This window comes from Cololabis saira, chromosome 20 (assembly GCF_033807715.1).
Source record: "Cololabis saira isolate AMF1-May2022 chromosome 20, fColSai1.1, whole genome shotgun sequence".
NCBI lineage: Eukaryota > Metazoa > Chordata > Actinopteri > Beloniformes > Belonidae > Cololabis > Cololabis saira.
Window position 1 is genome coordinate 38,807,915 of NC_084606.1, and position 20,008 is coordinate 38,827,922.

At 42.3% G+C, this 20,008-nt stretch overlaps 1 protein-coding gene across 1 annotated transcript in view; it reads right to left on the minus strand.

The window, feature by feature from the left end:
• Positions 1-952: 952 nt before the first annotated feature.
• Positions 953-20,008, minus strand: part of arsj (arylsulfatase family, member J) — a 39,088-nt gene continuing 20,032 nt past the window's right edge. The window contains exon 2 of the mRNA XM_061710262.1: positions 953-4,078. Within this exon, the coding sequence (XP_061566246.1) occupies positions 2,668-4,078 (1,411 nt within the window). The 3' untranslated portion in view covers positions 953-2,667. The remainder of the gene's footprint in view (positions 4,079-20,008) is intronic.

Sequence of the window (20,008 nt, forward strand, 5' to 3'; positions counted from 1 at the left end):
TTTTTTCTCGACATTTCAACCTTTTTCTCAACATTTCGAATTTTTACCTGACCTTGCCTTTTTTTCAAGATTGTACTTCAACATTAATCTCGAGATTTCGACTTTTTTCTCGACAATTCGACTTTTTTCTCAAAATTTTGACTTTTTTCTCGACATTTCGACTTTTTTCTCTACAATTCGACTTTTTTCTCAACATTTCAACTTTTTTCTCGAAATTTCAACTTTTTTCTCAACATTTCGACTTTTTTCCTGACATTTCGACTTTTTTCTCAAGGTTGTACTTCAACATTAATCTTGACATTTCGACTTTTTTCTCGTCATTTCAACTTTTTTCTCGAAGTGCATAATGAAAAAAAATCTTCCCCCAGTTATAATTAATATAGATCCATGCAGCATGTGTTGCCTTCATTCTAAGGCTGATACAAGACTTTCATTTTTTGCGGCTCCAGACATATTTGTTTTTTGTGTTTTTGGTCTAATATGGCTCTTTCAACATTTTGGGTTGCCGACTCCTGCTTTAGTAAATCAGTCATTATCCTTAACGCACGAGCAGCTCAAAACCAGTCACGCGCGTCCTGAGTTTAGGAAAGCCAGGTCTGTTTCGATGGGCGCCAGGCAACACGTGCGTATGAAAATCCTGCTTTAAAGTTTGCAGTTATGTTCATTTCTTAGAAAAAGTTTCATTCCTACTTTTCCATTGATTGCAGCATCTTGTAAATTCAAGCAACGGTTAAGTATCTGAACTAAAAGAAAGCAATCAGGTCTTTACAACCAGTAAGATCTGATTTTACTGAATTTTCCATGGATAAAAGTACCTTGCAGCCATTTATCAGCTTCTACAAACGTTAAAACCTTTCCAGTAAAAAGAGAACAGAACAAAGAAATGTGCCAGTAATAAATTGCAAAGCAGACCGTTTTTGAAGGATAGAGGAGACAAAGAGCTTTGTGTCAGAGTTTTTTTTATTGAGTCCGACTTGCATTCAGGTTGGCCTGGTGCCGGACCAGACGTGATCGAAGAGACGGAGCAAAATCCATTTGACTAGAGATCTGGGAGGCTGTGCTTGTATAAGCAAACATACAGTACATGAACACACAAATCGCATACATCTTATATCTCTCCACAATACTGCAACGCTACAATCAGCAACGTCATAGGTCCATATATTCAATTCTGTCTCACCAAGTTTCATGGCAACCGTCAGATACTTTTCTACTCAGATTCTACTAAGATAAAGACAAATCTATTTAAAAATCTCAAAGTGACAACAGTTCAAGCATGCAACAGAATCTAGAAAAACAATCTTGAAAAGCCCAAAAGACTAACGTTTGGTCTAAAGCCTGATTTATGGTTCTGCGTTAAACCAATGCCGTTGCCGTGACGCCGTTGCCGTGACGCCGTCGTGAATCCTTCGGACTTCTCCGTCACTCCCCCAGAGCACTAGGGGGTTGCGTTCTTCTCCTGAATGGTTTATCGTCATTTTATTATTATTATTTGATTTTTTTTAATTTACGGACTTCCTCAATGAGTCGCTCCTCGACTTGGTCCATGTTGATAATGTTCTGTCCGTGTACAACAACAAGATGTTTAAAAAATGGCGCGGATGGCGCAGGGTCCGTGTACTTCGCGGCCATCCGTTTTTTGTTTTGAAATGACAAAATAAATATAGAGAAATAATCTAAAATAATCAGTTTCCCGTTTTTTGTTTTCATTGATGTGTTTGAAAATCGAAATTGGGAATTAAAACAGCGAGTAGAAAACTATTTTCTCTATTTCCAGTATGTTAGAGTTCAGTTTATGTTACTGATCGGACGCTGTTTTTTTTCTGACGCTGCAGCTGAACGGACTGTCACAACATCACTGCAGTTTCATGACGGAGTGAAGACAGATTACAGATTAAACTCATGTTTCAATCCCAGGTTTCATATTTGATTTATTTTCTGTTTCAACATTAAAAAAATCTAAAACGGTTAGTTTTCAATCTGATCAACAAAAGAACCAGAAACAACTTTCTTCATTTATTACTGCACATGTGCAATCCCCCCATTTATCCAATCCTTGTTTTCAGTATCCTTGGAACGAATAGGAAATAGAGAAAAGAGTTTTCCACTCGCTGTTTTAATTCCCAATTTCGATTTTTTCAAACATCAATGAAATCGGATAACGGAAAACGGATAACGATCCGTTTTCCGTTTTTTATTATCAAAACAAAAAACGGGAAACTGATTATTTTGGATTATTTCTCTATTTTTATTTTGCCATTTCAAAACAATAAACGGATGGCCGCGAATTACACGGGCCGCGCAGTCTGGAACCGGAAATGCGTTGCTACCAAGCAAATCAATCACAGACCTCTCAGTCTGCGTCGCCTCAACACGTAGTTCAAATTTTTGGGAGGTAACGTCAGGCTACGGTGTAGGCTACGGAGAGACCCCCGCATAGCCGCGTACCCTACGGCGTTGGCTCTGCGTTGATTTAGCGCAGAACCATAAAGCAGGCTTAAGCTGTATGGGCATGGCAGCAGTGTTTAAACATCTGATGAAACACACAGGCCATCTGCATTTTTTCCGTACAGTATTGGAATTGACAGGTGACTGGTATAACTGACTGGTCGCAAACTGGAAGTGTCCCTGAGATCAGGCAAACTGAGTTGTCACAGATGCAGCAAGCTACTCTCCTGCCTTCCTTTTCAACTTTCTGTATCTTGATTTATTTTTCCATTTTCTTTTACCAAAATAGTCTGAGAACAAGTTGTTGTAGGTCTCCTCCTCCTCCTCCTCCTCCTCGTGTCTTTCCCTCTCGTCCTTGTACCAGGGTCCCCACACCCCACCGTTGTACTGAGGGTTGGAGCGCAGGTCTTTGGACGGGTATCGGACCGGCACGGCAGTTCTGTTGTACTGCGCAAGACGCATGAGCATCTTTTTCACAATATGGGGGTAACGCTGGGACAAGTCCACCCTTTCATAAGGGTCAGCGGAGATGTTAAACAGCCAGAGGGACTTACCCCGGTCCCAACGGACACGCTCGTTGTGCCAGCGGTTGGTTAGCCGCTGGTTGGAGAAAGTCTGCGGGGGCACCCAGTCGCTGTAACCCGGGACACCCGTAAGTAGCTTCCAGTGCCCCATCCGGAGCGCGGCCTGGACGGCAGTGTTCCATAAGCCATACCCAGCTTTCCAAGACCCATTCTTGGCTTTGATGTAAATTGGGTCAATGTTGTGAAGAATGTCTTGGCGAGGCGAAGGGCGTCCTTCACTAATGGCCTCCCAAACATCGTAACCGTCCAGACTGAGATCTTCATCCAAGGTCCCCTCACCCAGGGTCACCAATGTAGGGAACCAGTCGGTAATGTGGATCAAAGATCGACATTTTGTCCTCTTTTTCACCAACAGAGGACTGTGGACAAAGCCCACTGCCCTGATTCCTCCCTCCCAGTACGTGGCCTTGCTCCCCCTCAAGGGCCAGTTGCTTCCGCCCGCTAGCGGCTGACCCCCGTTGTCCGAGGAGTACACTATGATCGTGTTGTCGTAGTAACCGTAGCGTTTCAGGGCTAACGTGAGGTTGTGGATAGCGTGATCTAGACAGGAAACCATGGCAGCGTATTTACGGCGGTTTAGATTTGGAATGCTCTTGTAGCGCTCAAGGTAGCGCTCGGGAACTTGCAGCGGAGAATGTACCGCCTGGTAAGCTAAGTACAGGAACAAAGGTTGTCTGTGAGGTTTGTGATTGGCCAAGATATCAATCGCCTTTCGAGTAAACATCACAGTAGAGTACAAACCGCGATCCTGTTCCCAAGCGGCTTCTTCCCCCTCGTAGAGATCGTAGCCACATATACCGGGTCCTTCACATTTGTAGTGACTGTAGTAATCCCCGCTTCCTAGCAGGGAGCCGAAGAAAGTGTCAAAACCGCGCTGGGTGGGAAGGCAGCCACGCTTGTAAAAGCCAAGGTGCCACTTGCCCACCATGTGCGTGGAGTAGCCCGCTTCTCTGAGCTTCTGGGGCAAGGTGACATTTTCCAGGGGTAAGCAGTTGGGCTGTGTAGCTCGAATGACGGAATGTTGAAGGCCAGTATGGATCTGATACCTATGGGGAAAAGAACAAGAAAAAAACAAACATATTTATTCCATCCAGAGTAGAAAAAACACAACTGAAAGTGTCCAATAAAAATGAAGGAGGAGCACTGGTGTTAACTGTCACTGACCACTAAAGCCTGATTTAAGGTTCTGCGTTAAACCAATGCAGAGCCTATGCTGTTGCCGTCGTCAACCCTTTGGTACGGTGGCCGAGACCCGCCATTGCTGAAAATAAACGCTGCAAATAAAAATAAACGCCACTGCAAATAAAATAAACGCTGCAAATAAAAACAAATGCTGCAGCAAATAAAAGAAACGCTGCAAATATAAAGAAACGCCGCTGCAAATAAACAAAAAAAACGACGCAAATAAAAAAGCCACAACGGAAGTGAATTACCGGGGACAATTTTTGCTGATTTTTTTTGCTGTGTTTTTTACGTGAGAGGAGAAGAAGAAGACGAAGAGGACCTAAGTGAAAAGGTTAGTGTTCAACGTCGCTACGTGTAACATTTAATGTGAACACCAGTGCATCGGCAAAAATTGTCCCCGGTAACTCACTTCCGTTGTGGCTTTTTTATTTGCATCGTTTTTTTATTTTATTTGCAGCGGCGTTTCTTTATATTTGCAGCGTTTCTTTTATTGGCAGCTGCGTTTGTTTCTGTTTGCAGCGTTACTTTTATTTTCAGCAATGGCGGGTCTCGGCCACCGTACTTCGGACTTCTCCGTCACTCCATTTTTTTCGCGGTGCAAAACCCCCCCAGAGCGCTAGTTGATACTTTGTTTAGCTTACGGCTTTTCTGGTCACAGTGAATCAAAGAGATAAGGACAACTATTGTGCAAAAAACCAAAACAACCCAAAAAAACAACAACAACTGCTTCACGAACCAGAACCGGAAATGCAGGGGCAGGCCCTGGCCCTGCCCCTTCTCAACCTTTCCCCGACCCTGCACCCCAACTTGGGACTTGACGATTGGGCCGGAGCTTCAGGAGCTGCATGCTGGCCTGCGGTCCCCACCCCTGGTCATCCCGTTGCTGCTTCCACCTGCCTGCTGTGCTGTTGCCGTCCCCAACCCCCCAGTCTGGCCTTCGGCAGGAGGGTACCCCCTTATGAGCCTGGTCCTGCTAAAGGTTTCTTCCCTCCTAAAGGGGAGTTTTTCCTTGCCACTGTTTGGCTTAAGGTTTTTCTCCCACTAGGGGAGTTTTTACCTGCCATTGTTTATGTAATAACTGCTCGGGGGTCATGTTCTGGGTATGGGTCTCTGGAAAGCGTCTAGAGACAACTTTTGTTGTATTAGACGCTATATAAATAAAATTGAATTGAAATTGAATTGAAATGCGTTGCTACAAAGATTCAAGATTCAAAACAACTTTATTAATCCCTTGAAGGGCAATTTGATAGAACGCAGATAGAAGGTTGGCAGCTGTGTGCAAAAATCTGCAATTTGTTGCATTAAAAAAGTGCTGATACCAATAAATTAATTAAAAAACAGTCTATACAAACACTGTATACACATTCCTAGAAGGTACACAGTACCTAAATACACATTCCAAACAAATTCATAAGGATAAATTTAAATTTAATAGCCGAACAGCAGAGGGGATAAAAGACTTGGAAAAGCGATTACCCTTACACACAGGTTGGGCATAACGACGTCCTGAAGGCAGCAGTGAAAATTCAAAACCAAAAGCAAACCAATCACAGCCCTCTCGGTCCGTGTTGGGTCTGCGTCGCCTCGACGCGTAGTTACATTTTTTGGGAGGTGACGTCAGGCTACGGCGTAGGCTATGGAGAGACTCCTGCGTAGCCGCGTACCCTATGGCGTAGGCTCTGTGTGATTTAATGCAGAACCAGAATTCAGCCTTAACGTGGTCAAACTGAATGTTTCTGAAACACCAAAGGGGTTATTGATATTATTATTATTATTTCTTTATTTGGTATGGACATCACAATTACATAGGACAAACCAAATGCACTGTTTGAGTGTTTTAGCATACATGCTAATTTACACTTGTCCACAGGAGGCTTTTAAAAAAGTACAAACAATAAAATATACAATAAAATTAGAGGATGACATAAGATATAAAGCAAAGACAACATAATTCAAGAGCAGAACCAGACCTGACCTATTCATGTAGGCACTGTTGTTTAGATTTGAGCCATAGTTTGATTCCTCTGTTGAAAATATTGCCACGCGTTTCTAATTTTAAATTAGTGGGTAAAGAGTTTTGCACACTTCACAGAAAAGACAGACTCACCAAAAGAAGTCTTATACTTTGGGATACGACTTCAGAGAACAGGGGGGAAACATGATTATGTAAACATTTAAAAACCAGTTTAAGACACAGTGGTGCCATCTCATAGGTTTCTGATCCATAATTTTTGTTGCCTGTTTGTATAATGATATTCTAGGTTTTAAAGTTGTTGGAGAGGCAAATGACCATGATGTAATGCAATATGACAAATGTGAAAAGATCATTGCATGCATGTATAATCAAGCAGTTTGACATGGCAAGTTCCTTCGAATATAACGCCTGCCTTGTATGATTAAAACATGTTGAATCACTGAAGTGCCTTTTGGATGTTGTAACCAGATGCCGCAGTAACTTAAATTCCCTTAAAGGGTCGCCACAGCGAATTATCCGCCTCCATCTAACCTCATCCTCCGCATCCTCTTCTCTCACACAAACTAACTTCATCTCCTTTTTCACTGCATCCATAAACCTCCTCTTTGGTCTTCATCTTGGCAGTTCCACACTCATCATCCTTTTATTGATATATTCAGTATCCTTCCTCTCTACATGTCCAAACACTCTCAGTTTGGCCTCTCTGACCTTCTCTCCAAAACATCTAACATCTACTATCATTCCCATTATTCATCAGATCATTCTTCAAAGCAATTAAAATAAATTTGAATACTGTAACATCAGGGTCAAGGAACCGTTGGCTTTCCCCGTCAGGAAATACAGTACATTTCTCAGTAGATTAGTGATGCAGTCATCCACTACTAAATTGTGGAAATGCTCCACAGAAGAATCTACAGAAACAAAGTGATTATGGATTGCAATCATGTACGGAAAACATTATATCAGAAGTGACCATTTCTTTAAGTAACAGATTTTCCTATGGGACACCAACCGTCAGGTAGTTCCACTGCGGGAAGAATTGCCGACCTATGATACCTGCACTGTGTGAGTGGATCATTCACTCAATGCTGCCAACTTTCACAGGCGGTTCCACTGGAATCATCAGAGCAAAGGAATTCAGTCCCAACCTCACTTGATTCAGGGATGGGAGGGCAAATGTGAGATTGCTGGACATATTTTCATATGTGTGCTTCCATATCATTCAGAATTGCCAACCGGCTCCTGATACAAACAGCTCAAAGTCCTGCAGGTCCGTCTTATAGAATTAGGACTAAAGAGACAAGAGACCGGAGCACAAAGTCAGCTTCAGGGAAAAAAATAAGAGGTTAAATGTTCTCAAATTTACCATTACTACCGATAAGTCTGAAAGTCTCCTGTTAATTTGTTAAAGTGATATATAGCAGGGTTTTATGTCTGAAAGCAGTATAATTTAATTATTTGGAAAAGCAGGGTGAGTTGGAAAAAAGACTCAGAGAAAGCTAATCTCTTCGTGGGTGGAGCTCGTATGCACGTATTTGGTTTCCTACCAGAAAATTGCCATATGCTAGGAAACACAGTAGAGGAGACATCTGGACACACTAAACATGCGATCTGACACAGAATCCTTCCCAACGGGAGTGGTTTTCACCCATAAAAACACAAGGAACTGGAAATATTATATCTAGGTGACTTATCCTGAAATTCAAAAATTAGATTAAAGCTAAGGTTAAAGGTAAGCAGGTTAAAGCTAACATTAGATTCTGAGCTGTAATATTTTAAAGCTAATATTAGATGCTGAGATTTAGAAAGGTAACATTAGATTCTGAGCTTCAGCATGTTAATGCTAATATTTCATCCTGATTTTTACACTTTCAATTTTTACACTTTGAATAGGCTCCAGCTGATCCAAAATGCAGCAGCACGAGTACTGACAGGAATCAGCAGGAGAGACCACGTCTCTCCAGTGTTAGCGTCGCTCCATTGGCTACCCGTAAAATTCAGAATCCAATTTAAAACTTTTATTACTTGCGTATAAAGCCCAAAACGGCTTAATATTTGCAATACCTGATAGTACCTTATGTTCCTAACAGAGCTCTCTTCGTGGTAGATATGCTGCTAAAAATGGAAAAGGAGAAGAGAGGAAGGGAAGAGAAGAAGGGTGAGAGGCACCGCCCAGTGGATCATGTCGGTGCCCCCCTGCAGCATAGGCCTATAGCAGCATATCTACCACCAAGCTATGTTTGAGACTAACTATTATAGTTTTGTTCTATAGCTGCAGCTATGACTACTGACTTTAACACACTAGAGTTTACACTAACTAGAGATTTACCAACACCAGCTAGAGGTTTACTAACACTAACTAGAGGTTTCCTAACACTAACTAGAGGTTTACTGAACACTAACTATAGGCTTTACTAAACAGAACGGTTTTAAGTTTAGTTTTAAAGGTGGAGGTGGTGTCAGCCTCCTTAACCCAGATTGGAAGTTGGTTCCATAGTAATGGTGCCTGATAGCAGAACGCCCGCCCTCCAAATCTACATTCGGATACTCTAGGGCAGGGGTGGCCAACCCTGGTCCTCGAGAGCCACACTCCTGCATGTTTTAGATGTTACCCTGCTTCAACACACCATGCTACAAATACCTGTGTCATCAACAGAATTGTGCAGACCTTGATGACAAGCTAATTAGGACCATTAATTAGAATCAGGTGTGCTGAAGCAGGGTAACATCTAAAACATGCAGGAGTGTGGCTCTCGAGGACCAGGGTTGGCCACCCCTGCTATAGGCACTCCGAGAACAGAGAGCTCTGCCAGGAACATAAGGCACTATCAGTAGGGGTGGGTTAAAAATATCGATATATCGATATTTTATCGATATGCATGTGTAGGAACGATTATCGATACATAAATCCAAGTATCGATTTAAAAAAAAAAAAAAAAAAATGTTTAATCCCGATTTTTTCCCCCATTTTATCACCCAGTGCTCCTACCTAAGTCAGTCCTGGGCATTGCTCCATCTACCAACCCCGGGAGGCCCTGCACTGAGCTCAAGTCTCCTCCTTACTTGAGGATGAGCAGCTTCTTTTCACCAGACAGGGTGGGGTTTCTCTGGCCGGACGTGGCGCGTGGAAAGATCATGTTATTCCCTTATTGTAACCAGAATATCGATATCGAATCGTATCGTATCGTATCGGAAATCGTATCGTCTTGGGACCTAGTGTATCGGAATCGTATCGGGAGGTCAGTGATGATACCCAGCTCTGACTATCAGGTCTTGCAAATAATGCAGAGCTAAGCCGTTTTGGGCTTTATATGCAAGTAATAAAATTTTAAATTGGATTCTGAATTTTACAGGTAACCAATGGAGCGACGCTAACACTGGAGAGACGTGGTCTCTCCTGCTGAATTCCTGTCAGCACTCGCGCTGCTGCATTTTGGATCAGCTGGAGCCTATTCAGAAAATTACTTGGACATCCTGCTAATAACACATTACAGTAATCTAGTCTAGAAGATACAAACGCATGAACTAGTTTTTCTGCATTTCTGCCATCGCTCAACAGAGTTGTGACTCTTTGTCAGCCTGGCTACAGTGCTGAACAGAAAATGTGGGTTACTTTTGTTATCCTCTATCAACGTTGAATAATAAGCTGTTCTGGCTTTGCGAATGGCTTTTTTTTATATACTATTAGAATATCTTTCCATTCACAATAGGAGTCTACAGACTTACAAGAGTACCACTTCCTTTCCATTTTACGCATGTTTTGTTTCAACATGCGAGTCAACAGAGTTGAGAGTTGAGACTGTTGAGTCAACAGACTTACGGTTGGAAACCCTTCTTCTCAAAGGAGCAACTTGATCTAAAGCTGAGTGCAACAAATCAGCAGTGTTACTAGCAAGGAAATCAACATCTGCAGAGGTAGAACCCAGGTCACTGGCCTCGACTACTTCACTATTTTCCACTGTCGTAAGATGAGCAATGGCCTCCCTAAATTTAGCAATAGCTTCATCAGACAAACATCTGCTAAAGTAATACCTCCTATTTTGCGCTTCAACATCGACAATATTAAATTCAAACGATATTAAATAGTGGTCGGATAAAAGGGAGTTTACAGGTGACACCAACAGATCATCAGTTTCAACATCGTAGGTGAGAACGAGATCCAGAGTGTGATTAAAACAGTCCACTTTTTGTGAGATACCCATCGATTCTAGAAGAGAATTGAAAGCTAATTTAAGATTATTTTTATTCCACTAGCGGGTCTATTATACTAATACCAAATATTGTATTACTTTTCTAACTCTGGCTCTGCTTACTGCCCCCAATCGGTTACCGCCTGTACGACGCGCTCCTTGCCTACTATGCGAGCGACGTTTAATTGTGAACGCGAACCCAGGCTCAAACAGCAAGTATATCCACCCTCTAATGCTGCTCTGATTAAATTACTTATTAAACTGCATTACTGTGAAAAATTCCTGAATGTAAACTAGGATCATAGTCTTTGCTCCGTGAATTTATTCAGATAATATTTACTCACATAAACTTAACTCAACTCAATCTTAACACTTCAAGTTGTGGTGGATAATTCTTGCATTTTAATGCATTCTAGTGGACCAAATCCAAATGAAAGTACTCTGAGCTGACACAAAAGGGCTTATGGGGTTGCGTAGCGTTTACGTCCGTTTGGCTGATGTCAGCCAAACGTAGTAACAGCGAGTCTGAGCAATAAAAGACGTGTCGCTCAAGGCCCTACAGGAAACAGTTAATGATGCCGTTACCTTCGTCTCGGCACCAAGCCAACACAGAATCATTGACAGATGGACAGATACTACAGTAAGGTCATCTGATACATCCTAAAGTGGAAACATGTTTCTGGCAGGAAATTAGAAGTCAGTCTTTTTAAAACTAGCAGATGTATATGACATTTATTGCTGTTTAGCATAAAATAGCTGAACTTTATCGTAGCGACATCGTTCAAACTTTCAAACACTCGGCCCGATTGGCACTAACGGACCGTACAACCTCATTATGCCAATTATTACAGTTTTTGCGATATTGACCTTTCATTTTTTTTTTATTTCCATTTGACTTTGGACGCTTGTTGCTAGGCAGCAAGTTATCGGAGAGACATCATACAAATGTCTCCCGACTCGACAGGCTGTGGACTTCAACATATTCAAATTTCATGAAGCTGTGATTTAAGGAAATTTTATGTCAAAATCCATGCCAAATGGCCCATTCATTCGGATGGGGTTTTTTAACATGGTGAAAAAAAAACCTATCCGTTAACGTAGCCTGAACCGGAACGTGCACCCATCCATGGCATACATCGTTAGATGCTTCTCCATCGTGCCTCGATGGGCATTACTTTTCTCAGTCAAAAGCGTTACCGTGGGGACGCTAGACGCCAAAAAGCGCGCCCCATTAATAACTATTGGGAGCACAGGAATGAATGCAATACAACCGTCAACACCTCAAACTGACATAGAACTAGTGCTGGGCGGTATGACCAAAAATGTATATCACGGTATCTTTCAAAATTATATCGGTTTCACGGCCTATCACGGTATTTTTTTTTTCATGCACAACTGGGTGTTAACCACATTTTCTAATGGTTTGGAAAGGAATTGCTGCAGTAAATTGGCTTAGAATGGCCTATTTTACTGTCATGAGGAGGAAATATTGTAGAAAAACATTAATGTCCACACTAGTATAAATACAGGTTTGCATGGCCTCACGTGTGCCTGGCACTAGGACCCCGCGGACGCATGGTGTGTCGTCGGGCTGTGTTTTCCTTCATGCTTCCCTGCAGCGTCACATGCAAACACAAACACACGTACCTGGCAGAAACATTTCTTTATATCATGTTGTCTGTCGCCCGCAATATTTTTTCTTTTTTTGGCCGGCGCCATAGTTGGCTAGCTACAAACTATATAATAACATACATAATGTATAATAATATGCCCGCGCTCTCAGCAGCGGTACTCGCGTCGTCAAAGGCTGATTTATGGTTCCGCGTTACACCAACGCAGAGCCTACGGTGTAGGGTACGCAGCGAGCGGCCGTATGGTACACGTCACCGCGTACCCTACGCCGTAGGCTACGGCGTAGGCTCTACGTCGATTTAAAGGGGACCTATTATGAAAAACACGTTTTTTCTTGTTTTAACATATATAAAGGGGTCTCCCCTCAGCCTGCCAATTCAGAGAAGATGAAATCCCATGAAAATCTGCAAGTTCTGTTCCCCCCCGCCCAGACTGAATCCCCCAGTGTCATGTGGTTTCTACGGGCCGTTTAGATTTGTGCATTTTCTTTACGTCGCCAAAATGCAAACCACGCCCTCGGTCTCCTCCGCTGCTGAAAACACGCCCACAACCAGCTCAGCCGGCCGGAGCGTCCGCCATTGTTCAGAAGGGGTGACTGTTTTCCACCGGTTTGAACAGCGAGGGAGAGTAGAAATGAGGTTTTGCATCGACATTTACCCTCATAAAAGGATCAGTTCCCACAGCACGGACCCGGCAACTGCACACGAGTCAGCGGTAAGTTCCATTTTTTTTATGTCATTTATATTTGTATGATCTTTGCATGGGCTAAGTATTTAGCTTAGCTCCGGAGCACCGGAGCTGCTCAGGGACCGGACCGTCGAGGAACCCGGAGCCCCCGGGTTCGGACCTCCGAAGCCGGCAGCTCAGTACCGTAATACATTTTTCTTCTGTGGTTTCAGATTTTCCAAGCACCCGGAGCTGTTCAACGAAACATTCAGAAGACGCGCGGTCCTTCGGCAATAAAGTTGCCATTTGTGAAAATTCAGTGTTGTGATTTCTTTACAGTTAACATGATTCATTTGTCTTGTAACATAAGAAGTGAAATGATGAGGAATCGGAGTAAGTAACCGTGGTGTAACTGTTTAGAATTAAATTCAATCTTCCTGTGTGAATTAGTGTGAAGACGAGGTGACTAAAGGTTGATTTATGGTTCCGCGTTACACCAACGCAGAGCCTACGGCGTAGGGTACGCGTTGATTTAACGCAGAACCGTGGACACGCTTTGCTACGCAGCCGCTGCTCTTCTGCCCGGAGCAACGCTTTGTCTCCTCCCCTCCCACACGTCATTCAAGCAGCCAATCAGCGCAGAGCCTCATTATCATAGCCTCCACCGCCCTGAAAATGAAGCACAGAAAAAGGCTTTATTATCTGTAAAACTATAGACATGGCCCAGAGGCTGAATTTCTGATTTAGGTAGAAAAAACAAGCTTTAGATTATTTTTAAGACATTCAAGGCCTGTTTAAAATATACATTAAATGCCATAATGTCCCCTTTAACGCCGAACCATAATTCAGGCTTTACTAGGCAACGAAGCAGGTTGACTGCCGTTGGAGAACAGCGCTGCAGAGGCGCTCCTAAACGTAAATGATCATTGATTTATTTCTTTTTTTAGGCCTGGGGGGGGGGGTCTCGTTGGCCTCATACAGTGGGAGGGGAAACACTGTCCAGCGGCGCTCCCAACGTTGTGTGCGCTACTGTACATACTCACCGGTATTACGGTATATGAAAAATTCATATCATAAGAAAAATAAACACCGGTATTCGGTATGGACCGGTATACCGCCCAGCACTCCATAGAACCACCCCGAACACAACCACTACAGCCCCAAACCAAAGCAGCAAGAGGGGACGAATGGAGGGCATGCCCATATCAAAATTTCCTGAAATTTTCTAGTTGCCCTTGTTCTTGGCTTTATACCAGGTTACATATGTTACATAATGGATAAAGAAAGTCTATTTAGGTCCATATAACATCCAAGTCTAGAAGCTGAGTTGCTAACAGTTTGGCAATTCAGATAGAGTCTAATTAACCTCAGATATGTTCGAATGTTGAGTGCCAGTGCTCTTTTTGTAATTCCTGATGCAGTCAATTAAAGAAACTGAGCAGCACGATTAGTGGTCTGACTTTCAGGAGCCAAGTTAACATTGTTGTTATTTAGACAGTTGAGGGATTCTGGAAGCAGTTCTTTCAAGTCCCGCACATCAAGCCCTGCATCTGCATCTGACTCGCAACGTCTGTTGTGAGTGAACGCTCATTCCCAAGACGCAGACGCCAACATAACCAGATTCATCCTCACCATGTTAACTCTTCTGAACCTCCCAGGCTCCATCCTGAGGTTTGGGATGTGCAGTCAAACCCTCACCAGGGAGGGGGAGTTAAAAAGTGTCTGGTTTAGTTTCCAGTTGCAGGACTCCGTTGGAGGAGACGCAGATGGTGGTCAGACCCAGGAAGCCGCCACTTCCCACAGACAAGACCAAAGTCTTTCATAGTTTGCACCATTGTGTGGTGTGTCAGATGGAACAAGCATATCATTAAACTCAATAGTTTGGAATTCAATCCCATAATCAACAATGGCAACACACTAACTCATCACCAGACGGAAGCACAAACCTCCTGTTAAAGCAGCACTATGTAACTTTTCCACCTTAATCTAATATTTCCAGAGTCATTGTGATGGTACATCAACTTCCAACAGGTTTAATGAACCTCTGTCATGCTCTGAGGGGTCTGTATCTCCTTCACTGGCACTATGTAACTTTGAGGAGCATGGTAGGAACCCTTCCACACTAAAAAACTACACATTTTTACGGCTTTTGACTGCTTTACGGCATACATCACTTTCCCCTCCTTCCCGATTCGTAGTCTAGACGAAAGCTGGGCGGGGCGTGGAGCGCAGAGCTCAGCAGAAGCTGGTGTCATGGCCGAAGCAGCGGAAAAACCCAAGAAAATAAAAGTTTTATCGGAGGAGGCGAAAAAAGAAAGCGGGAGAGTAACAAGCTAAATGCCCGGACAAGAATAAACATTGGCCCGGCGTTCACTCGCTGGCGTGAGCTGAAAGACGAGGAGGGATGTCCGACAAGAGAGACAGAATTGTTATGATACAAATGTAAATGTAGAGTTCTATGTTCAATAAGAATCACAATTAGAATGTTTTCACATACGTCTTGGGTCTTGGGTTCTAGTATTTTTCCTGAGAACTGTAAAATTCTGCAGGGCTGATCTGCAAAATATAAGGAATGGGCATTCAGTTATTCACAGGTTATAAAGTTTTTTTTTATTTCGTCAGTAAGTATGTTGGACTACTAATTTATGAAGAAGTCCCTCTAAAAAACGTTGTAATTTGGGGAGCATTATCTGGCTGAAACAGGAAGGGGGGTGGGGGAGACTTCACTAATAAAACCAAGTTGAACTTAGTGATTTTCAACATCGTCATATTATATTGTTTAGCCAAAAATAGATACATTACTTCTTCACTATCCATCCTGCAAACGACCACTGAAAACAGAAAAGTAGTTTTGAAAGTCCGTCCCGTCTTATTTCATTCACTATCAAAACAAATACAGCGACGGGGACAGGAGTTTTCCGGCAGTACGCGCTGGTGCTCATGGGAAATGTAGTTCTTTCTGGTAAAGCACTACCGCTTTTGTCCAAAGGAGCCGACAAACTCAACAAAAGCTGAAAGTTACATTGTGCTGCTTTAACTGACATCGGCCTGTCTGTTGGTCATTTGACCTCGACTGTTATTTCATTTTGTTCATGCTTAGTCAAACTACACATGGTATGAAAGAAATCAGAGGAAAATTAGGAGCGTTAAATCAGGCAGCTGAAAATCTTGATGGTCTGCAAACACATCATCATTGAATAGACGCACATGCTCAACCTGGGAAGTAAAACCGCTCTGGTAAGGGTACAGTGAGGACATGCAGGAGACACTGAGCGGACATGAAACATTACAAGGACCACGAGTAGGAAAATAGCAGCCTATAAGTGTGAGATGTGGTTAAAGAGTTAACTCTCAGCAAAGCTTTTTACACTTTCCCACAGTCTGAATCTGATCAATATCTTACCATTAGAAGACAAAACTGCTGCTTCTGCACGACCATCAAACCATCTGCAGTCAATTTTCAAGATATGCCTCAAACATAGTTTCATGCCCGTTTTATTTTCCATTATAAATCACCTTGACTGCCAACAGCACAATCTGTCAAGAAGATAGTGAACCAGCCGGGCAAATTAACATTTATGCCTGCCCTCGGGGCAAACTTCAGAACTTTGCTGATCTTACCACTTCTCAACCTGCACCTTCATCGGTGCCAATACCTGCAACATCTGCCATTCCTGTGAGCATCACCTACAGGTTAGTTTTATTGCATTTGACCTGACACAACATTGTTATGGCATGACCATAAAGTTCTTGTAATCACAGATGTCATACATACTGCCGCCATGACCACAATTATGACACTTACGATAGAAACCATGCACTCACGGGCCTCTCACCGTGGCATTAGCTCATAAAAGTTGACAAAATGGACATTTTGGAAGGACCACGTTCCATTATTTTCAATCTCCTTCTGCCTGTATGTAGTATGCAGTGCTCATTGCCAGAGTTGTCATGAAATAATGCCATTTGGAACACAGCAGTGGTCTCTAACCATCTTTTATATATCTTTACATCAACCCAAATTAACAGGAAACAAGAAAATACAGCCAGCGACTCACTTCTATATCTTATCTCATGCAGATACACTCAGATGCACAGTTATGGTCTGAAAAGGAGTCATAATAATGCCTTCTCTGGCTTATCTAGAGAACTACTGAGCCACAAGGCTAACACATAACACAAGCCATTACACCCAAATCACCCAACGCTGGCAATCACTCAAATCTCCTTAAGAAAGCGCCCTGGTTGCAGGTCCAGGCAAAGAGGTTGTGCAGGTTTCAGAGCAGACCTGCTGCCATATAAGGGACTTCTCTCGTGTTTCTGTTCCACGTCCTCCTCACATATGGTTCAAATAAGCAACTTCAGCCCTGCACTCTGCATTTAATCAAAGTCAGCCCTGGACTAGTTTGCCTCCTCCTTTTGGATGTTCCCTTTTCTGTTCTCAACCCTTCCTAGGTCATGATCAGCTTTTTTTCTTTACATTCTGTATGGTACATACTCTGAGCTTTAATGGACAAATGTCCTTCTGACGTGACTTTGTTTCATTGGAAATATAAATGCAAATGTTTGGATTTAATTTGACCTATTACCAGGCAGACATTGTTAAAAAGTGTGGGGTTTTTCCCCTTATCAAATTCCTTTCATTCATTCTTCCTTCGTTTTTTTTTATGCATTTCAGGCCTTTAACAAAATACAGACAAATCTTTGGACTGAAGCTTTTTCTGCTGTATTTCCTTCCTGGTACTGGTGGTAGAGCTGGAATTCTGTCCCATCCTTCCTACAAACATCTTAAGGTGTGCCACGATTTAAGTTTGTTGCAGTTTGGCCTCAAAATTATTTTTATATCAAACTGTTTTGGATAACTCAGGACTGTATGATCACTATACAGGTTATGTACTGCACCATGGTGATGCCTCCGAGCCCAGAGACGTCAACGCCATCTCAGCACATACTTAACACGAGGTTTCTAGGGTAAAGTCTAATGCAGCCAGTACTGTAACGCATCACAAAAAGTTTCCAACATTAACCGCTTGTACATGTGATTTTAGCAGTTAATGTTTTTTAATTTGGAATTAATTATTCCGAATTAAATAATTCAAAATTAGACTATTTTCCTTCGAGCTTATATGGAAATAGTAATTCCGAATTGAGGTTTACATGGAAAACACGTTTGATCGGCTTTATCCAATTCCTCTTAAGGTCTGGGGGTTGGGAAGGTTCTGATTGGATAGGGGGCGGACCGGAAGTTACGTCTACCGGAAGAAAAACAAACTTAGCCGCTACAACCTTGAAAAGCTCACAATTATTGTTTCCTGCCATCTGTTCTTTTAATGATTTCCAGGTCCTCCAAGCTATTTATTAAATAAATGGTCTCTGCTCTTGACCAGCGTTTACTGCGTTCTGCCATCTTGAAACTTTGTTAGGAAAACCAGCCCAGCAGGAATATAAGGTTATGGAGACAGACGGGCGAGGGAACGAGCAGAAAGAAAGACCGGAAATAATTTAAAGAGGAATGAGTGTAAACATGATGGCGGAATTATTCTATTCGGATTTAAAAGTAAACCAGCCACTTACTTCGGAATTAAGTTTAAATTGGAATGGCCATTTTCATTCGGAATTAGGTGTTTACATGGTAATTTTACATCAGATTTAATTTTAATTCTGAATTAAAGAGCAATAACTTCCCATGTAAACGCACTGATTGATGAACAATGAGGGATTGGACTTCACAGGTGTCCAGATCAGGTTTACACCTTTGCCTCTTACTTAAATATTATGCACCATAGAAAGAAAACTACGCAAATAATTTCCAATCTTTCATTAAGGACATTTTTTGACATATATGATCATCATTACAGTTGTTATTGACATCGCTGTTTCAAAATAACATTTCACCATTTCACCTCCCTACTAAAAATCTTCCCGTCTGATTTTTCCATGTAAACCACCACTTTATCAGGCAAATTTATTCACCCCTTAGTTCAGGTCACTGAGAACACAAAATAGCCAACTGATGGGGTAAGATTAGTTTAAGTTTTGATGGATGACCTGTCCCTCCTTGTGGTTTAAACCCAACTGAAATCCAATAGTCTAAAGTTTAAGAGATTAAGTGTTTAAGGCCAAAGGAATCCTTCCGTTCTCCCTGTAAGAACTCTGCTCCTCTTTGCACATTCCTATTTGTTTACGGGCGGTTGTTAGGGCCCGAGCACTGAAGGTGCGAGGACCCTATTGTATCTGTGATGTTTATCATTCTTATCATTATTCTTCCCGAGAAATGAATTGCCTTTTTGGAGGCTTTAACATGCTCGAAAACTCACCAAATTTTGCACATGCTTCCAGAGTTGCGAAAAATTACGTATTTTATGGGCGACAGGCATGGGTCGACAAGAATGGGCTCCATAGCGCCACCTATTTTATGTTTTTTGAAGAGCCCCACAATATGGTTTGACTTACAGCAATGACCTTTATGTGTCTATTGTATCAGACAAAGCCCTACGAAGAAGTGTCTTGGACCCATGCTCTAAGTTACACAGGAAGTCCGGCATTTTGAACAGAAAATGTCATTTTTCATGAATTCTGGTCATTTCCAGGCCTCATATTTTAAGATAGATAGATAGATAGATTTATTTATAGTACCCTTGGGTAAATTTGGTTCACAGTGAGTGCCTCCTGATACAATCTAAGTGCCTCCTCATACAATATATTTAACTCCTCCTAGAGATTTTATCGGATTGGCTCACAACTTGGTTTGTACAATCTAGACACATGGCCGACGCTAAATTGCAAAGCTTTTAAGTTTTTACCAGAGGGCTTGTCCGTAGTGATCCGGCGAAGTTTGAGGTCATTTTTAAGGCTCGCAATGAAACATCAATTGGCTGTAACTCAGAAATACATGATTTGATGGGGTCGAAAATGTAGACGATTGTAGACTGAGCCTGAAGACATTGATGGTGGAATATTCAGGATCGGTTGTAGCGCCACCTGTTGGCACCAGGAATGGTCATGTCTTCTAGTATGCATCTGTGCTCCAAGCGAGATGAGCAGATGTTAAATCAATAAATTTGATATTTCATGGTTTGCATTAATGGGCGTGGCAAGATGGCTCAACAGCGCCCCCTAGAAAACTTTTTCTCTGCCATAACTTTTAATGGTTTGACATAAAGAATCGTGGTTTGTGTCATCGGACTCTGTATTGAGTACTTGACCTTCATTGGCCTGAATTGGCCCCGCCCCTTCTTCTGATTGGTCAATATTTGATAGTCCCTATTTTCTGGCATAACTTTTGAATGGTTTGACATAAAGACTTGTGGGTGGTGTCATCGGACATT